Source organism: Mchenga conophoros, linkage group LG3 (genome assembly GCF_057382185.1).
Source record: "Mchenga conophoros isolate Kocher_MC1m ecotype Shallow Benthic linkage group LG3, M_conophoros_male_GT1.1, whole genome shotgun sequence".
Taxonomy (NCBI): Eukaryota; Metazoa; Chordata; class Actinopteri; order Cichliformes; family Cichlidae; genus Mchenga; species Mchenga conophoros.
Window position 1 is genome coordinate 83,250,039 of NC_140528.1, and position 18,710 is coordinate 83,268,748.

Sequence of the window (18,710 nt, forward strand, 5' to 3'; positions counted from 1 at the left end):
TGGCTTCTGTCAGTCTGCCCCAGGACAGCTGTGGCTACAACCGTAGCTGCCTCCACCAGTGTGTGAATGTGAGAGTGAATGAATAGTGGAACTGTAAAGTGCTTTGAGGGTCTCAAAAAGTTCTATATAAATGTAAATGTGTACATATATATACATGTAAATATAAATAATAATTATTACTATTATAAAATAAATGTATGAAATGCACTTACATTTGTACTGAAATTAGCCCAAAAACTGCTGGCAGCTACACGCTGGACTTAACTAACTGGTGGGACTCACACAAACACACTGTGCACGTTCTCTTGAGTCAGTTTGGCCCAAGCAGCTCCCACAGTGTTCAGTGGGATTGAGGGTCAGAACTGCAGGCTGCCAATTCCATCCACTCTATTCCCAAATTCTGAATGTGGTCTCTGATAAACTCCTTTCGTTGATGGCAAGTTATCATCTTGGAGTTCAGTCCCAGACTGTGGTGTAATGGGATTACCACAGTCTTGATATCTTGATTGCCTCCAATGATAACAAGCCTTGTTTTTTTTTCCAGTGAGGGAGATACCGCTCCACACCATCACATGCTTCTAACTCCACAAGCTAGGAGCTTGCAGACACTGCAGACACTGTAACTGATTCAGTTACTGCAATCATTCACTATAACACCTGATAAGCTATTAGTGGCTGACATTGAGAAATCCTACCAGTGGCTGGACTGAAAGACAGCACAGAGGCGCTAGTCATGGCAGCACAGGAACAAGCTCTGAGCACAAGATCCATAGAGGCTGGGGTCTGTCACACCAGGCAAGACCCCGGGTGCAGGCTGTGCAAAGACTGAAACAATCCAGCACATAACAGCACGGTCTAAGATGTGAGCAGGCAGGGCATACATGGAGCGCCATAACCAGCCGGTTCCACCCTATGAGCCCAGTGTCTGTTCTGTGTGTTATTAGAGGGTTGAAGCAGTGAGTTGTTGGTAATGGCATGCACACTGCTGGAGACTGATCACTCAGTCATTAGCCCCTCCCCAACACCAGCTCTACCTCCTTACTCCTCAGGCTGCAGTTCTGCAGACAAAGACACGCCCACACGGATGCATTGATAGTTCTCCCCCTCTCTGTCCATCAGCGCGCGCGCACACACACACACACACACATGCTGTTTGGTTGTTTTTGTTTGTTTGGTTTTTCTTTTTAATGGTCATATGTTGGCACTTGTAACATTTGTCCATAATGTGTGCCATCAGTGTGTCTGCTGGCAGCATTCATGTGTCCTCTTTAAAGGTATGGCTGCTCTTTAAAGGAGGCTGAGCAGTCTGTTTCCCATACGTGGTGGATTTAGGAGATGTAGCACACGAGCTGAACATCCCCAGCTGATCATTATTAAATAGCCATGCCGGTCTACATCTATCTATAATATTTAATATTTGCATTTATGTATTATTGTGCTAGATGCCAAAACTACATGTATATATATGTGTGTGTGTGTGTGTGTGTGTGTGTGTGTGTAGGGCTTTTAGCGTTTGTTTTTTTTTTGTTTTTTTATCGCTAACTCTGTTTCTCTGGGTCTTTTCCCATGTGTTATAAATAAATCTTGATACCGGTTTTATTTTGTTGTATTTATCCGTGACAACTTAAAGGCCAGTCCGTGAAAATACTGTCGGACATAAACCGATCCGTGGCGCAAAAAAGGTTGAAACCGCTGAGCTAAAACGGCTCCCGAAACATGCTCTTTTGATTTGAATTATGTAGTACTAAAAGCTCATGTTTGGCATCTGAAATGTGATGAATTTAATTTCTAGTGTGCCAGAAAACAGTTGAAGGTGACTGACTAAACGACGGCCTGCTGTGGTAACGGTTCTAAGGACACATTCATGACGTTCAGAGAATGCGGTTTAAATCCAGACTGATTTTTGCATGAATTAAGAGAGAGCTTTTTATAGGATAATTTGCAGATTCTATAGATTCCAAGTCGCTGCTAATGTTAAACTTTGTTCATTAGTAAGTAGTACATGATAAGAACCACGATGTTTTCACCTAATTGCATTAGTCTTCGTCAGCAAAGCATGTAAGTGTCACACACATACACAAAGATTTGACCACAACATATTATGTTACTGTAATATAATAAAGACTTCCCAACAAGTCTTGCACTGAACATAATTACAGAGAAAATGAGTCATTGTTGAGCTTTTTAATGGCTGTTAGCTTCCACTGTGCTATGTTAGCTCTCTAGTTAGCCACCAGTACACTGCAGCCATGATGTGTGAGGTAGTAAAGAAGCAATGAGCTGATGCTGGATGGATCAGGTCATTGCTCATGTATAATTGGCAGAAGGGGGGAAAATATTTGCAAGAGAAGACGATAATAATAAAATTAAGAATGAATTCTGGAGCACTCAGAGCTTCACACTGTAACAACAGCCTGACTTCTTCAGTGATAATGAATGAGTGTGTCTGGCAGGTTTGCTGTGAGAAGGGAATTTTTCCCAGTGTGCCACAAAAAAGTGAATGCTTTTAGTTGGAAAAAAATTAGAACATGAATTGACTGTGGTGTATCACACTTGTGGATCAAATCGTGTGTATTTGTAATGCTTCAATGCAAATAGCTACATGGATCAGTAAAGTAATGCAAGAGCACAATAGACCCATTACACACAAGTTTGGCCAAGTCAAATCCAGACTGTCCCCAGCCCTCGAACTCTCAGCCTGGGCCATGATAAGCTGCACAGTCTTTAAATAGAATATAATAGCCTTTTATTGTCGCTGTACGTATGCAACCATATTGTGGGTGCTCCACACCAGCTGTGGATCGTGTAAAATTATAAAGCGCTGTATTCTTACTTGCTTTGACTGCCTCGTGCAAAAGGATAAAGTGGCTACTGCAGGATTCTAACAAACACGTTGTTGTTTTGTCATTGAACATTAAACAGTGCGTCTAATAGGGAAAATGTTTTCAGGCCAGTCTTTGTTTGTTTGTTGTTTTTTTTTTTTTTTTACTCATGTCATAAAATAGCTTAATTTCCAAATGTATCCAGTTTTGCTCGGCAGGTGAAACTAACTAGCATTTGGAGTTCAAATACGTCTCGTTACAGGGTAGTTACAGTGTTCCTAATGTCACTGCTTAACTGACTTATCAAGATTGTTGGTGCACTGAAGTATGACGGAGGCACACAGTGATCCATCGTTGACCTTTGTGGGTATAAGTAGTCCTGTTCTACTCTGTTTAGGTCTGGGTTGGTCGCTTCTAGGCCTCTTAGTGCTGAAGAAGTGCACGTTCTGTACTGCTGCTCGTTAGGACCAAACCTTGTTTATTGGACTCGCTTGTTTCATTGCTGCTCCCTCCTCTTCCTCCTTCTTTATACTCAAGTTCTTTATGCAGAACAAAAGGCCCTTGATCTGTCCACAGGGCCACAGCAACCAGTGAGTTAATTGTGATGCATCTGGAGTCTTTGTCAGATCGGGGACAGTGCGTTTCTAACAAAGTATGTGTTTTTCTCTAGAAATGTGCCCGTCGCTCCTTCTGTGTGTGCTGTGTCTTCTTTTGTGTGTGTGTGTGGAGTTGGGGATACATGTTGTGGAGGGGGATGGGCGCTTTCGGTTTGGCACACAGGGTTTCCTACTTTGTCTGGCAGGGACTAGCCGGACCGGTGAAGGGGGGGGGGGTTGAGAGGTTAACAGAAAAGGGGTGTGGCTTAAGGTACCATCCCTCTCTTTCTCTCCTGTGCCCTCACTGGCAGGGTTTCCTGTGGTTCAGTGCAGGGGCGGGGTCCACAGAGATGGGAGTGAAGTAGTCCCTCCCCTCCTTCTTACAGCAAATCACTTGACCGCCTGAAATTCAGAATGCGCAATCTAGTGGCGAAACACACTCACACGTGTGGCTTCGTTTTTTCACATCTCTCTGTGTCTGAAAAGTGTCTCATGGCTCTGCTAGTGTCAGATAATCAGCAAGTCCACTAATAATATTTACAACAATACTAACCAGTGTCAACCTGCACTGCTCTGTGCTGACTGCTGCTTTAGTTTTAATCACTGGAAAATCTAATTCTTGATTTTTTTGTCATTAAAAAATCAGTGTGCAATTTTTTTTCTTTGAATATCTAAATCAGCATCTCGCAGTCTTTGTTATTCAGTTACTGTGGTTGGACTGTTGCTCTGCACTTCATTCAGACTTGGCTTCGCTCACACTACAGGCCTCGATACCTCGGGAGTGTTTGTATGAATGAGTGAATGAGGCATGTAGTAAAAACACAAGAACCAGTCCAGTGGTTGCATGTGCAGTTTCTCTCCCTCTGTGCAGCAGTTCAATGTACACAGACTGAAATAAATAGCTGCTGTTATCTGTTTGCTTTTATGTCACTGCAACCATCTTTGGACTGCTTTGCCTATTTTCTAACAGCTGTGGGCCTGCTAACTGCTCTTAATGGTACTGCAGTTACTCACATGTTAATAGTAGTAACATTTTTCTGCCATTTGGACCATTAAAGTTAACTTGAGGACTCACTTTTCAAAACTATTAGATTTTTTCCTACAAGGCTTAGTTTCATTTCTTTCTTCTTTTTCCACTTAAATGGGTGCAGGAATAAATCCTTGGCTATTACCCACCTTCACTGATTTCAAGACACTAAAAGTGTTTCTTTTCTTTTTTTAAACGCTAACTTTTTCTGAACACAACAATACAGCTTTTGGAGTTTGGAGATGTTATTTGCCAGGTTTTAATGAACCTTAAGGTTTGAACATGAGTACAAATCTCACAGAAACTCATCTGAGTTATCAACTCTAAGCTATATAATCGACTTATTTTCAGCATGAATACATGACACACGTACACTTGAAGCCACATGGGGATAGATGAGAAAATGGCAGCTTTGTGGAGGAGCTCTGAGAGGAGTGAATCTGCAAGTGTGACTGTGGTCAGATTCCCAGGTTAGTGCTTCGCTTTCCCTGCGTCCTTATCAATCCTCCTACACAGCTTTCCTTGACCTCATGATGTTTTCCATCAAGGTCAGGACGAGTGAGTAGCAAAGGAGATGGGAGGTCATTTTTGGATATACCAAAGGTGTCTTCAGTCACAGGATTGTGTAGCAAAGCATCTCCAGTGTTTGCTGCAGTAAAACCAGTCTCTGCTGGAGGGTTTACTTGATTTGTCTTGTGATCTCAGTCACTGCATGAAGTTTCACCCATTTTTCTCTGCCTGCTGTGTCCACATTCAAACGTTACAAGTTATGTTATAGCTGTAAACTCAGAGGTTCGCGTCTTCAGTTCCTAACAGTGACTCTTGCTAATTCTGAGTTCTTTCTGTGTCTAGGAGAGTTTGAGGAGGAGTCAAAGCAGCCACAACTGTCTGAACAGCAGAAACACCAGCTCAAACACAGAGAACTCTTCCTGTCTCGACAGTTTGAATCTCTACCTGCCACTCACATACGGTAAGTGACTACCAGCAGAGCCTTATCACACACCTGCAGTTTAGTTACAGCTCTGACAACAGCCATGTGCATTTGGGACTGATCTGCTGAGAAATGGTCCTGGCTGTAACCATTCTCACCCATTGAAGGGGTGATCAAATCTGTCCCTGCACAGCACCATACATCACCGCTCCTGCCATCACTTATTCTTTCCTCTGTAGTCAATGAAGTCCTAAACTTGACGACTGAATTTGCTTCTAAACATTTGCCCATCAGTTCTAGTTTGTATTGTTACCTAGTTTGCTAAAGATTACAGTGATCGTAGAGAAAGACAGTTTGAGCGTGGTTATTGGTGTCAAGGACTCCAGAGCAATGCTGTACTCTCTTACATCAAAACAGACAGTTGAGCTATCCGCTTACTGTGACCCCTGAGGTGTTTCAGCCATGTGCTACTGAGAGGAGGCCCTGGACTGGGCCCAGGACACCAGGATCACACCTCTTGGCTGGTTTGGGAACACCTCTGTGTCTCTGCTTAGACTTCTGCCCTGAAACCTTGATCCAGACAGGCAATGAATGGATGCGTGTTATTCATATGTTGCACCTTGTTAAAGTCAAAAATGATTTCAAGCAGCAAAAAAAATGAGCACAAAAAAGGCTTGACACTACTTTTTTTTTTTTTTTTAATCCCCTTTTTTGGGGACTGAATGCGGCAGGGATGTCATCAAACCAGATTTTTCCTTCTTGTTTTACTTACTGAGAAGATGCATTTGTGTCTTTGACATCCTCTCTGTGCTCTCCTCAGGGGAAAATGTAACGTGACCCTTCTCAACGAAACAGATGTCTTAGCCGGGTACCTGGAGAAAGAGGTAAACATGCCATCTGTTTATTTGTCACATTACTTTGATACTTAATTGTTCGCTTCGATATTTCATATTGCAAAGAGAGTGGCACTGTGAAGTGGCTCTAACCTTTGCTCTGTTCTGTCCAGGACTGTTTCTTCTACTCACTCGTATTCGACCCTGTCCAGAAGACCCTGCTAGCAGATCAAGGCGAGATTCGGGTGGGCTCCAAATACCAGGCAGAGATCCCTGATAAGCTAGCTGAGGGTGAGCAGCAAGCGTGTTCAAGTTGTTTTAATACATTTACATTATTTATTTTGAGGAGGTGTTGGTGTATTAGTAGTTCAAGCCATTTGTCCCCGTCTCAGGTGAATCAGACACCCGGGTCCAAGAGAAGCTGGAGACCAAGGTGTGGGATCCCAACAACCAGCTCAAAGATCCTCAGATCGACCAGTTCCTGGTGGTAGCGAGGTAACGCTCGCCTGCCATCTGCCACCCGACTACATTGTCGTTGCTACAGCTTGTTTCCATGGCAACTTCTAAATTCGCCAGTTTTTAGATCATGTTTAGCACCATCTTGTGTCAGTACAGAACGTGGCATCTTCAGGTTGGTTGGCTGGTTGTGGCCAATAGACTTTATCATTATTATTAGACTGAATTAGTTTATATTAGCTCGCCAGTGACAGAACCGACCGCCAAACTCAGGGAAACGAGGGGACTTCACGTTTGTGCTGTCGCTGGATGTAACAGTGAGTTTTATGTTAAGAAACAGAGCAGATACTGTCCACTTTCACTGTCTGAGTGATTCTTTGTTGTTTGGCTAGCTGCACGTTGTAAATGAGAACAGTGTGGAGGCGAGGCTGTGAGTCAGGTGACAGGTGGAGTCAGAAAGAGATTTTTCCTCGTGTGGCTGGATGTACCGAGTGGTGCGATCAGCTGATACGATCAGCTGATACGATCAGCGGTATTTTATATAATAAAATAATCTCTTTTATATTAGGATGCTAGGATTTCCAATCGTGCTTGGGTAAGAAACAGTTATGTTTCCTTACATTTCACCGAGTTAGTGGTTCTGTTATTAGTTAGCTAACATAGTCCAAGTCTGTGAGCAACAAATAACCAACCTGGTGATGTCACGCTCTAAACTGTACTAAAACATTAAACTTTAAGCACTGATTTCTTAAATCCAGCTGCACAGACAGAGTTACGCTCAGTGCTGTAAATTAGCCTTTATACATGCAGTATTTCATGCCCACTTTGACATCACATTAGTTTTTATCAAACAGTGTAAATATGATGCGTGTTGTCACGGTACATAGTGTCATGCTACAGTGGAGTATGTAAAGCTTGCCTTTAAAGGCAAATCTAACTGAAGCTACCAGTCAGGTCACACAGGGCCTCAAATGGTTAACACTGAATGTTTCCTGGTTTTTACTGAGCAGTCAGTGGTGTGTTTGTTTCAGGGCTGTGGGTACGTTTGCTCGGGCCCTGGACTGCAGCAGCTCCATCCGCCAGCCCAGCCTCCACATGAGTGCAGCTGCAGCATCCAGAGACATCACACTGGTGAGACATGAACACTAACCAAAGCCTTTAAAGGTTGCTATCATACTCCACCTGCACTAACACAGGAAATAATGAGCAATGACGGGGCAGTGCTATGGGTGAATTTTTAGTTCATAGCAGGGCTGTGCGATATGACCAAAATCTCATATATAAGACATCTGTCGTCCTGACAACGATATAAATCACAAAAATGTAACATTTTCTGTAAATTCTGTGAATCTCAGGCAGCTCAACTTGCGTGAAGTGTTTCCACCTGGGCGTCACGTAGCTGGAGTCGAGTGTTTTAACCGATGCATGAAACGAGACATTTTAGACATAAGTTGTAACGGACACCATCTTTCAAAGTTTGAGTCTAAGGTTTGTTTTTTAGCACCTGACGTCTCTTGTTTTGCTTCTGCTCAATAAACTCTTTCATGTGATTCAGTTTATTTTGAAAAGTCTCAACAGGACCTTGAGCTTGATTGTGAAGTGTTACGTGGAAAAACTGACAAGCGGACAGCGGATAGCGCTTTTAAAAATCCATTTTCTTGATTTGAGACGTTTAAATATGACACTCTGTGTACGTGTTGTTTCCACGATTATCTGTTGAGACTCGTGTAACGAGCTTTTTAGTCTGCATTGGGTCATACTTTGGGTGATAATGGTTTTATGACGCCCAGCCCTACTTTGTGTGTCACAAAGGGGATTTGTGCACAATAGGGCTGCCACGATTTGTCGACTAGTCACGATTACGTCGACTATCAAAATCGTCGACGACTGATTTAATAGTCGACCCGTCGTTTGAAGCTTTGTAAGATCACAAAAGACGCAGGAATAAGTAGCAGGATTTAAGAGTGTAATAACGGACTGAAACAGAAGATGGCAGCATTGCATGTACAAGGATGTCAGCTACCGTTAAACCCTGAAGAAGAAGAAGCAGCTGTGTCCCAGAATTCATAGCGCGGCCCAGCTCAGTTTCCAACAATGGCGGCAGCTAGTTAGTTTTAATGTTACTCTTATTATTCTTTCTGGGTCACAAAATAAACGTTTAACATGTTTTCAGGCGAGAGTGTAGCTGTGTAAACCTCAAATATCTGCTCAGTTTATCAGGACACCACATATTTTCAAAAGCGCTCCGACGTTTTCGGAGACATCTGTTACCCACTAGCTCGTTAGCGAGCCGGGGGCTAGGCTCACTAGCGCCGTGAGAACACCGGACTCCCCGCAAATCGTTTTCAAACCCACCGCCGTCTTTCGCTACTCAGGTTAAATATATATGAGTCACTTAGATAACTTAAAATGTTATTGTTTGACTTTTTTTTTTTAGTATTTTATTTGTTCCTGAGTAAATCAGTTTGTCTGAGATTAAAGTTATAGTTTTTACACAGCTGAATAAACGTCAAGCAGACAGCTGATTATCAGAAGTGTGAGATGCTCCAGAATATACTCCAGTGTCCTGTTATATTTTAGATAGCAAGGAGTTTATTAAACTTCACCGAAACAATCTGCAAATTTCATTAAAATTTAATAAACTATCATCCTGTCTTTATTTTTAGTTAGCACATACCTTAAACACTTAAAGCTGTAAGCTAATGATAGTTATATAAGAGCAGATGCTGCTGGTGCAATAAGCTGTAGTTTTACGTCCAATGGATGATGATCTGATTAGTCGACTAATCGCATAAATAATCGGTGACTAGTCGACTATCAAAATAATCGTTTGTGGCAGCCCTAGTGCACAACAGCTGACTTGCAGGGTTCTGTATTGTTTGTGTGCGATGGAAAACTTTGGTCAGTCGTCTTACTCCCTGTCTCTGCCTTTAGTTCCATGCTATGGACACACTGCAGAAGAACAACTATGACCTGGCCAAAGCCATGTCCACCTTGGTTCCTCAGGGAGGTCCGGTGCTCTGCCGCGATGAGATGGAGGAGTGGAGCGCCTCTGAGGCCATGCTGTTTGAGGAGGCGCTGGAGAAATACGGCAAAGACTTCAATGACATCCGCCAGGACTTTGTAAGCTCTCCTCAGTGTTTTTCTCTCACATTATTCACGTGGGCATTTGAACAGTAGTGATACAGATATTCAGTGCTGAAGAGGAAGTTTAAGCTGCACTCTGAGTCCTGGGATCAGCAGATGTTTCCCTTCTCTCCCTCAGCTGCCCTGGAAATCCCTAGCTAGTGTGGTCCAGTTCTACTACATGTGGAAGACTACTGACCGTTACATCCAGCAGGTTTGTCGACAGCATGTTGTGTTTAACGGCATCAGCAAACACTTTCAGACGTTTTGTTTTCAACAAAAATCTCCCGCTCTCTCCACGTCTTCTCTCAGAAACGACTGAAAGCAGCAGAAGCAGACAGCAAGCTGAAGCAGGTGTACATCCCTACCTAGTAAGTATTGATGACAGCTATCAAGTTTACTAGTTTACAAGTTTACCATTACTATTGGGGACCACCTAATGTGCTTTGGGTTGTTATCGCAACGCAGCCAGAGGTCACATGACACCATTTGTATACAACACCAGCGTCACAACAAAGGAGGACGTCGAGGTGATTGTTGTCAGACTCTGTGACCGCAGCGTTCTGTTTTTGTGTCGCCGGGTTTCAACCATGGCGTTGATTTATTTTTGTGAAAAAGATGCTCTCAGGAGTCATTGATGCCACTCAGCAGCCAATGGCATGCAGTCTGTTGGCGTTACACCTTCAGACCGCCTTGGATCGCTTTGAACCCCGGCTGAGTCTGCAAGCTTCACAAGGGGAGGACTGGGACTGTTGTCAGAGTATCAAGAGCTACCACAGACATGCTCAGCAAAGTGGCTGCAGCTAGGCGTGGGAATAGAGAGCTCATGTAGAGAACAGTGGTCCGTCAGTCTGCTGGCCACGGATCACGCTAATCGGTCCATTTATGCTACAATCAGTTGGGCAGATGTTTAAGGAGCCCCAGCAAAGTGTTGATTGAATAAAGGAATGAAAACACTGTTCAAACAGTAAAGACTTTATCATTGTCCTTTCTGGTAGATGTTGGGAAATATGATGCTGGATTTGTGATTGTCATTAGCTATTTAAGCCACAGTCATTAAAGTCTTACCATAGATTTAATTAGATTAAAATGTCACTTTTGGATTAATGAATAAAGATATTATAGTAGCACAGCTTAAAATAAATACAAGTTACAAATGTAACAAAAGCCAAACATCTAAAAACTGTGTTTAACGCAGAAGCATTCTAACAAATAAGCCATGAGGTATTATGATGTGAGGCAGTAAACCAGCACCTTTCTGTATGTAGGAGAACTGAACCACATGATGGAACATGCTTCACTAATTGTTGAATAACTCTGTCCTCCTTCACCAGTACCAAACCCAACCCCAACCAGATCATGGTGCCCAGCAGCAAGCCTGGGATGAACGGAGCGGCAGGCTTTCAGAAGGGACTCAGCTGTGAGAGCTGCCACAGTAAGTGTGCACACAGGCTGGGTTTAGATAAAGTCTGAACCACACTCGTTTGCAGTGGGAGTGTTGACTGTCCACACGGACACATTAAAATAGATGTAAATACAGTCTTTCTTTCTTATGCCACCAACTTGTTCTGATTACCGGCGATCACAGAAGACCCATGTATTACTGGCAGGTGTTCATCGAGGCACCTGGACCTGACAGATACAGGTGCTAACTCACTAAATCGTTTGTCTCCAACCCAGCGGCTCAGTCTCCTCAGTGGTACGCCTGGGGTCCCCCAAATATGCAGTGCAGACTGTGCGCCTCCTGTTGGATTTACTGGAAGAAGTACGGAGGTCTGAAGACTCCCACACAGCTTGAGGGTGCTGCTAGAGCTGGCTCTGTAAGTCTCCCCATCGGCTCTTTCTTTAGAAATGTGTTTGAATTAGGGCTGCCACGATTAGTCGACTAGTCACGATTACGTCGACTATCAAAATCGTCGACGACTGATTTAATAGTCGACGCGTCATTTGAAGCTTTGTAAGATCCCAAAAGCAGGAATAAGTAGCAGGATTTAAGAGTGTAATAATGGACTGAAACAGAAGATGGCAGCACTGCATGTACAAGGATGCCAGCTGCCGTTAAACCCCGAAGAAGAAGAAACTGTGTCCCAGAATTCATAGCGCGGCCCAGCGCAGTTGTCAACAATGGCGGCAGCTAGTTAGTTTTAATATTACTCTTATTATTCTTTCTGGGTCACAAAATAAACGTTTAACATATTTTCAGGTAAGAATGTAGCTGTGTAAACCTCAAATATCTGCTCAGTTTATCAAGACACCACATATTTTCAAAAGCGCTCCGACGTTTTCGGAGGCGTCTGTTACCCACTAGCTCGATAGCTAGCCGGGGGCCATGAGAGCACCGGACTCCCGGCAGATCGTTTTCAAACCCACCGCCCTACTCAGGTTAAACATATACAAGTCACTTAGATAACTTAAAAATGTTATTGTTTGGCTTTTTTCAGTATTTTATTTGTTCCTGAGTAAATCGGCTGAGTTTATTAAACTCCACCGAAACAATCTGCACATTTAATTAGAATTCAATTAACTATCATCTTGTCTTTATTTTTAGTTAGCACAGACCTTAAACACTTAAAGCTGTAAGCTAATGATAGTTATATAAGAGCAGATGCTGCTGGTGCAATAAGCTGTACTTTTACGTCCAATGGATGATGATCTGATTAGTCGACTAATCGCAAAAATAATCGGTGACTAGTCGACTATCAAAATAATCGTTTGTGGCAGCCCTAGTTTGAATGAAAAGCAGTAAAGAAATCCACATGAGCTAATCAGCAGACTTGGAATGTTTCGGGCTGTCTTGCACCTCCTTAAGACTAAATCTGTTCTTTCTGTCCGTCCAGGAGTCAGGCCCTCGTGGTCACATGACACGCCAGGAGGTACAGGGAATGTCACCGTTCACCCGCAACGAGGGTCGAGCCAAGCTGCTGGCCAAGAACCGCCAGACATTCATCCTGCAGACCACCAAGCTCACCCGCATTGCTCGGCGGGTGTGCGAAGACATTCTGCAGCCTCGACGTGCTGCTCGACGCCCCTACGCCTCCATCAACGCCAACGCTGTCAAGGCTGAGTGTATGTGCACACTCACCCCCTCTTTCTTCTAAGCTCATTTGAACCTACTAACAAAGCAGCAAGTTTGACAGCTTTGTCCTTCAGTGATGTTTTCAAACCTCCTTAAATGAGTTCAACAGAGTTTATTTTTTTATTTCCTCAGGTATGATCAGGCTGCCCAAAGCCACAAAAACTCCAGTGAAGAGCAAGCTGGTGCCTCGACAGTCACTGGCCACCATAGTGAAGGATTTGGGTAAGAACACAGAATGTGACCAGCGCACTGAATATGAAGCTGTTCCAAGTTAATGCTTCCTTTAGATTATACCACATGTAATTATTAAAGTCCTCTACTGCCTGTGATGCCACATGTAGGTTAGTGTGCCTTCAGCCAATCAGCTGAGTTCAGTTTGTGTGATTTGGACTACTTTAATTTTTATAGCACAAAAGGACGAGAGCACAGTAGTAAAGTAGAAACTAGGGCTGGGCCATATTATACCGTTCACGGTAATACCGGTATAATGTTAGGCAACGATAGGAAAATGAAATATCGTGATAGAATGGGAGTAAAACGCGCATGCGCAGTGCCTTTGTTTTCATACGCACATGGCCGATTGTTGAGTGAAACAGATGAACCAGAATTGGTTTGTAAAAATGGTGCAACTTCCGTGATGTGGAACTGGTTTGGTGTTTGTCTGTCAGATACACAACAAAGCACATTTTTTTGCAGAACATGCAAGCGGCCGTCGTTATTGTCATATTTGTCGGACTAAGATGCTCTTAAATCTGGGAGTAATCTGGGTCCTAAACTCCGTATGCTTCAGGTCAAACAACACTGCAGCATCACTTAGAGTTAAAAACTGTCTAAATTCTTTCATCTTTAATAAAACGATCAGCATTGCTGCTTTACCAGGTGTAACTATAAAGTTTAATTTCCAGGCATCCATGAAAACAAAATGTATTACATTTAACGGAGTTAGAAGTTAGCAGGAAGCTAGCGGAAGTTAGCTCGCTAGTTTCGCTAGTTACCTAAGCATGATATTGCATGTTCTGACTGAGAGATTTCTGAAAAAAATCAAACGTACAGCTCTGCTATCACTTCCAACATAAATGAAGACAGGAAACTAAACAGCAGTGACGTTTGTAGGGTTACTGAAGTTGGGCTAGCTGGTATATAATGATGTGCTACGTGATCGCTAGCGACACAGCTATGTTAGCATGACATAAACAGTGAAGCTGGAGGACGAACACTAACACTTTTCCACTTATAAAAGTTAACGTTAAGGTTCTTCATGGTTAGAGACAAATGCAATCGCATGGCAGGATACTGTAAACGGACCAAACTCCATCCACAATACGAGGTTAGTCATTAACACTGCAACAACATGGGAATAGAGCAGCTGCCAGAGAATTCAACATTAATGAATCAAAGGTACAGAAGTGGAGGAAGCAAGAAGAATGAGTTTAATAAAGTTTGATTTATCTGACTGCTTTGTTTCGCTTAATGTGCCTTATAATCCCTTGCACCTTATGGTCCGAAAAATACATACTGCACACTGCAGTTTAATGTCGCAAAGCACCTCTTTTTAACTTCAGTGGATACTATACATGGTTATGCTCAGGATATGTCAGCCCATTTCTACTGGAAATGCCTTTTGGTTAAACTTTCAGCAAGGAATTTGCATTTGCACTGTTACATTTTTATAAAGCTTTAATGTACATAAAAACCAGCTTCTTGTTTAAGTGAAAATAAATGGAAGGTTGTCTTTTTGCACTAGTAATGTTGTGGAGTTGTATTTTGTCTCGCATCAGTTATATCGTCGGTTATATCGTTATCGCAAATTTTCAAATATATATCGTGATAAATATTTTTGGCCATATCGCCCTGCTCTAGTAGAAACAGCTCTATTATGCTGCTAACACCTTCAGCTCTTTGCAAGCACCTGCACCGACACCATGCTAACACTAGGCTAGCCAACAACCCAGAGTAACGCTAAAGCTGAGTGAATGCAGACCCCAGGTCAGCAGTCAGACCCTGAACTTCAGCAGGTACCAAACTGATGAGCCGTCTGGCTGCAGCAGTAGAATCACCATGACGATCGCTTTAAAGTGTCTTCATTTGTGCGTTGTCGGCGTTGTCCATACCTTACTGCTAAGACAAGCATCACGTGTGTCTTCTTAAGGATATGGATTTGTGTTGCTGTGTGGGACTGTAGCCTGAGGTTTATATTGTTAAATGGTGATTATGAGACTGTGTGTTTCAGGATATTTATTGACAGAGTAAGTCACTAAATCTTATCAGCCTTTTTTCTCTCGTCAAGCCTTGAGTGTCTTAGAAACACTGTTTGTTGGCCTTGTTTTTGAAAGATGCTAAAGAGATAAACTTGCCCTGCTGCTTTTGTCTTCTCTGAATTGTCTTCGCAGCCATCTCTGCTCCTCTGAAACTGAAGGCAACCAGAGGACCCCCGACACCCATCAACAGGAACCAGGCCAACCAGCCTCGAGTGGGCCAGAGCCTGCTGGGGAAGAGAAGCTTTGAAAGCGTCAGTGTTCTTCTCACATAGCTTATATTTAAGAAAATATGCTCCTTTTGTAACTGCTACAACACACTCATCTGCTGCCTGTTTTCATTCTTTTCCTCAGAGTGTGCATGTAATTTCACTCCTCACAGAACTAATGGCTGCTAATTTCTTGCATGTTATGTTGGGGCCTGCTGGGCAGCTTGTAGTATAGTAGTGCATCATTAAATCCAAAAAGTGGTGGAAAGCCAGCATGTTTTACTCTCGTGTTTCCTTTTTGCACTGCAGTCTGATCAATTGTTGTTTTCTTCATTGGTTCACAGGCTGCAGGAGTGCCATACCCAGCCAATGGGAGGCCATATACTTCAGGTATGAGAACCACCTCTCAGTCTGTCATCAAGCGGCAGAAAGTGAGCCAGGGAGAAGCTCCCAACCCTGTGGTGTTTGTTGCCACAAAGGACACCAGGTACATGGCAGCACAGCACTTCCTGATTTACCACAGTAGATCATCAATGCCCCAACTTAACTAAAGCCAGCAGTCTTTAGCACACAGACATGCACAGTCAGCAGGATCACACACAGACGGGTGTCATCAGAGTGACTTGGGTACACACACACCTTGCTACACACAGTGTTAGCAACCTTTTTGCTAATTGAAGCATTATTGTGTCAGAGTGGATGTGTGTTCTTATCACTGGTCTCTGTGAACCAGGGCTCTGAGGAAACATCTCACCCAGTCTGAGATGCGCCGGGCAGCAAGGAAACCTCACCTCCTGGTCCGGATCAAACTGCCGCCGCCGCCACGCTCCCTAGCCATGCCCCTCGTCCCCTCCAACACCAGCGAGCCCATCGTCCTGGAGGACTGAAAATGAGGGCTGAGGGTGGTCTTTTAACAGGACATGGGGGTGGGGTGGGCAGTGGGAGGGGCTGTGTTTAAGCCATCACTTATAGGCAGCACAGTACAGCATACAGTAGTCTTTTTATTTTTTTTTTCCTCCCCCATTTTCAGTGTCATGTTCCTTTTAGTCCTCTTTTACTTCCCATAAGTTAATGTGTTTCTCTCTCTGTCTCTCTCTCTCACACACACACACACACACACCTATTCAGTAAGCACACATTAAACCCTCAGGGCTCCAGTATACATGCTGAATTGGTCGCCAATGGTAACCCTGCCTCGGCTCCGTACCATTTATACCAGAACTTAGAGTGCAGTGTTGTCCTGAGTGGTAGGCGTCGCCACTATCGGAGGAGAACTCAAAACCAGAAGCAGATCCTTTTTTAAAGTTTCCAGTCTGTTCTGTGCACTCGGAGGTTCTGAGCTGCTGTGCTCTGGTCATTAAAATAGTGTTAAAATCCAACACACAGCAGCAATGGCACAAATGCTGAGAGGCACGACTGGCTGAAGTGACAGCAGAGCAGCATCTCGTACCAGCAGATGTCACATCAGTTTGTTGTAGAGCAGCAGCCAGCGTGATGGAGCCCTCACACTCACACTTGCCCTGCTTTTAAATGTGTCATTTAAATTCATATATTTTTCTTCCTGAAGCAATGGTGATAAAGCAGACATTGTTTGACTTTCCCGTCTCTTATCTTTGTGTAAATATATGCATCACTGAAGGGGCGACACCCTTACAGGACTGTAGGACAGCTTGAGCAGGCCCAGAGTTTGCCTCGGTTTCAGGATTCCTCTCGAGCCTCCTTTCCTCCATCCTAGCAGAGCAGAATCATCGGGTGGGCTGTGGTGATGGAGGGAAATGTGGTGTTAGTCTGCTGCGTGTTGTAACTCTTTCCATGGCTGCAGTCTGTCATTCAGGCCTGGAAACGTTCAACACACTTGACTTTACGTTCAGTTCTCTCATTTTAGGAACAAACCTCAGAGATGCAGGTGTGCACACCTGTCCACCCACTGGAACGGTGTGTAAATGTCACAGGGTCTGACCTAGACTTTACAAAGACGCAGAATCGGAGCCTCATACAAACCTGTTTCCTTCTTCTGGAGCTCCATCCATTATTGAACCCTCTGTATCAAAATAAGAGTTTGAGCTGATTGAAAGCACTAACTGAAAACACTGAAGACTTTGTCTGCAGTTGTTTTTGGTTTAGTTTGTTCCCCTCACTCAGTGCGTCTGTACAGAGGAAATGGTAAATCACTACTCTGGGCAGCAGCCAATCAGGTTTCTTTGAAATAGGTTTTTATTCCAACAGCCACTCTGTGCTTTGCTTACTGTAAATTGTTAGTACATACAGTAGGAGAGGTGCAGCCGACAACAGAGGCTGCTTACTCACAACTCAGTTATCATGAATTTGGCTTTGAGATCATGTGTGGGATTTCTGCAGAAGTCCAAAACGAAGCCATAATGTGCAGGAGAACAGGCAGCGAGACAGTCTGAAGGAACAGGACAGTGTTCCTGATGTTAGTGGTCAGTTCATAAATGTGGGTCGAATCAAGCAGAAAATGTATGCAAAAACACGGGGCTCTAGGAGTGGAGTCAAATGGGAAACACACCTTGACCTTTGACCCCTTTGTCTTCATGCAGCCTTCATCCTGTTCTGTACATGTGCTGATGTTTTGGTTCTGACGGGATGTGAGGACTGTGCGGAGGACTCTTCTGCTGTTTGTGGTTTTTCTTTTCCTCCCTCTCTTTGTACCTTTATCGGAGGGAGAGTGCTGAAACCGAGCTGTTGGATCCTTACGATTCCTCTGCGTCCGCGGCAGTGATGACTTTTTTAAGCAGATTTGGTCCCGATGTGAGCTTTGTAATATTTCCTCTCAAAAAAGAAATTGAATTGTCAAGTTTGTAGCAAATGCTAATGTGTGTAAAGAAAACTGCAGAAGTGGAATATTGAAAACTTTTAGTTTTGGTTTGTTTGTTTTTAATTTTGTACATCTGAGGTGTGTAACTCTGTTAATGAGGAGACTGCGCTAACAGGCTACTGTACGTGTGAAGCATCTCTTCTTCATCGGGTGGGTGGACTGCTTCTTTTAACCAGGACTGACCTTCAAAAGGGACAGGGTGTGGATTTTTTTAATGATGGAGAGACAAACATGCCACAAGTGAAACTTTTTCTCAAGTGTTTTTTATTCCGATGTCTCTGTATCCTTTAATGTATCTTGATAAGAAAAAAAATAAAGATTTTTTTTTTCTTCGTGGTCAGACATCTTTCACATCTGCTGCCTCACATCAAACAGCTGGAGCTTTTCACACTGTCGGCCTGATTATGGTTTCATCCTCTTGGTACACAGCAAAGGCCTCCTCTTGGAAATGTTTCAAGCATTTCTCCATTTTTATACATCGACATGTAAAGAGCATCGAGTCCTGTCCCACACGCCACATTGGGAGCTTACAGACACAGCGGC

At 43.5% G+C, this 18,710-nt stretch overlaps 1 protein-coding gene across 1 annotated transcript in view; it reads left to right on the plus strand.

Annotated features, from left to right (window-relative positions):
- The window catches only part of mta2 (metastasis associated 1 family, member 2), a 32,285-nt gene extending 13,778 nt beyond the window's left edge, over positions 1-18,507 (plus strand). Inside the window, exons 4-18 of the mRNA XM_085267534.1 lie at positions 5,298-5,415; positions 6,197-6,260; positions 6,383-6,500; positions 6,602-6,704; positions 7,697-7,796; positions 9,600-9,788; positions 9,931-10,005; positions 10,104-10,162; positions 11,126-11,226; positions 11,472-11,611; positions 12,629-12,857; positions 13,000-13,089; positions 15,258-15,376; positions 15,676-15,818; positions 16,065-18,507. Of these exons, the coding sequence (XP_085123660.1) occupies positions 5,298-5,415; positions 6,197-6,260; positions 6,383-6,500; positions 6,602-6,704; positions 7,697-7,796; positions 9,600-9,788; positions 9,931-10,005; positions 10,104-10,162; positions 11,126-11,226; positions 11,472-11,611; positions 12,629-12,857; positions 13,000-13,089; positions 15,258-15,376; positions 15,676-15,818; positions 16,065-16,218 (1,802 nt within the window). The 3' untranslated portion in view covers positions 16,219-18,507. The remainder of the gene's footprint in view (positions 1-5,297; positions 5,416-6,196; positions 6,261-6,382; positions 6,501-6,601; positions 6,705-7,696; positions 7,797-9,599; positions 9,789-9,930; positions 10,006-10,103; positions 10,163-11,125; positions 11,227-11,471; positions 11,612-12,628; positions 12,858-12,999; positions 13,090-15,257; positions 15,377-15,675; positions 15,819-16,064) is intronic.
- The last annotated feature ends 203 nt before the right edge of the window (positions 18,508-18,710 follow it).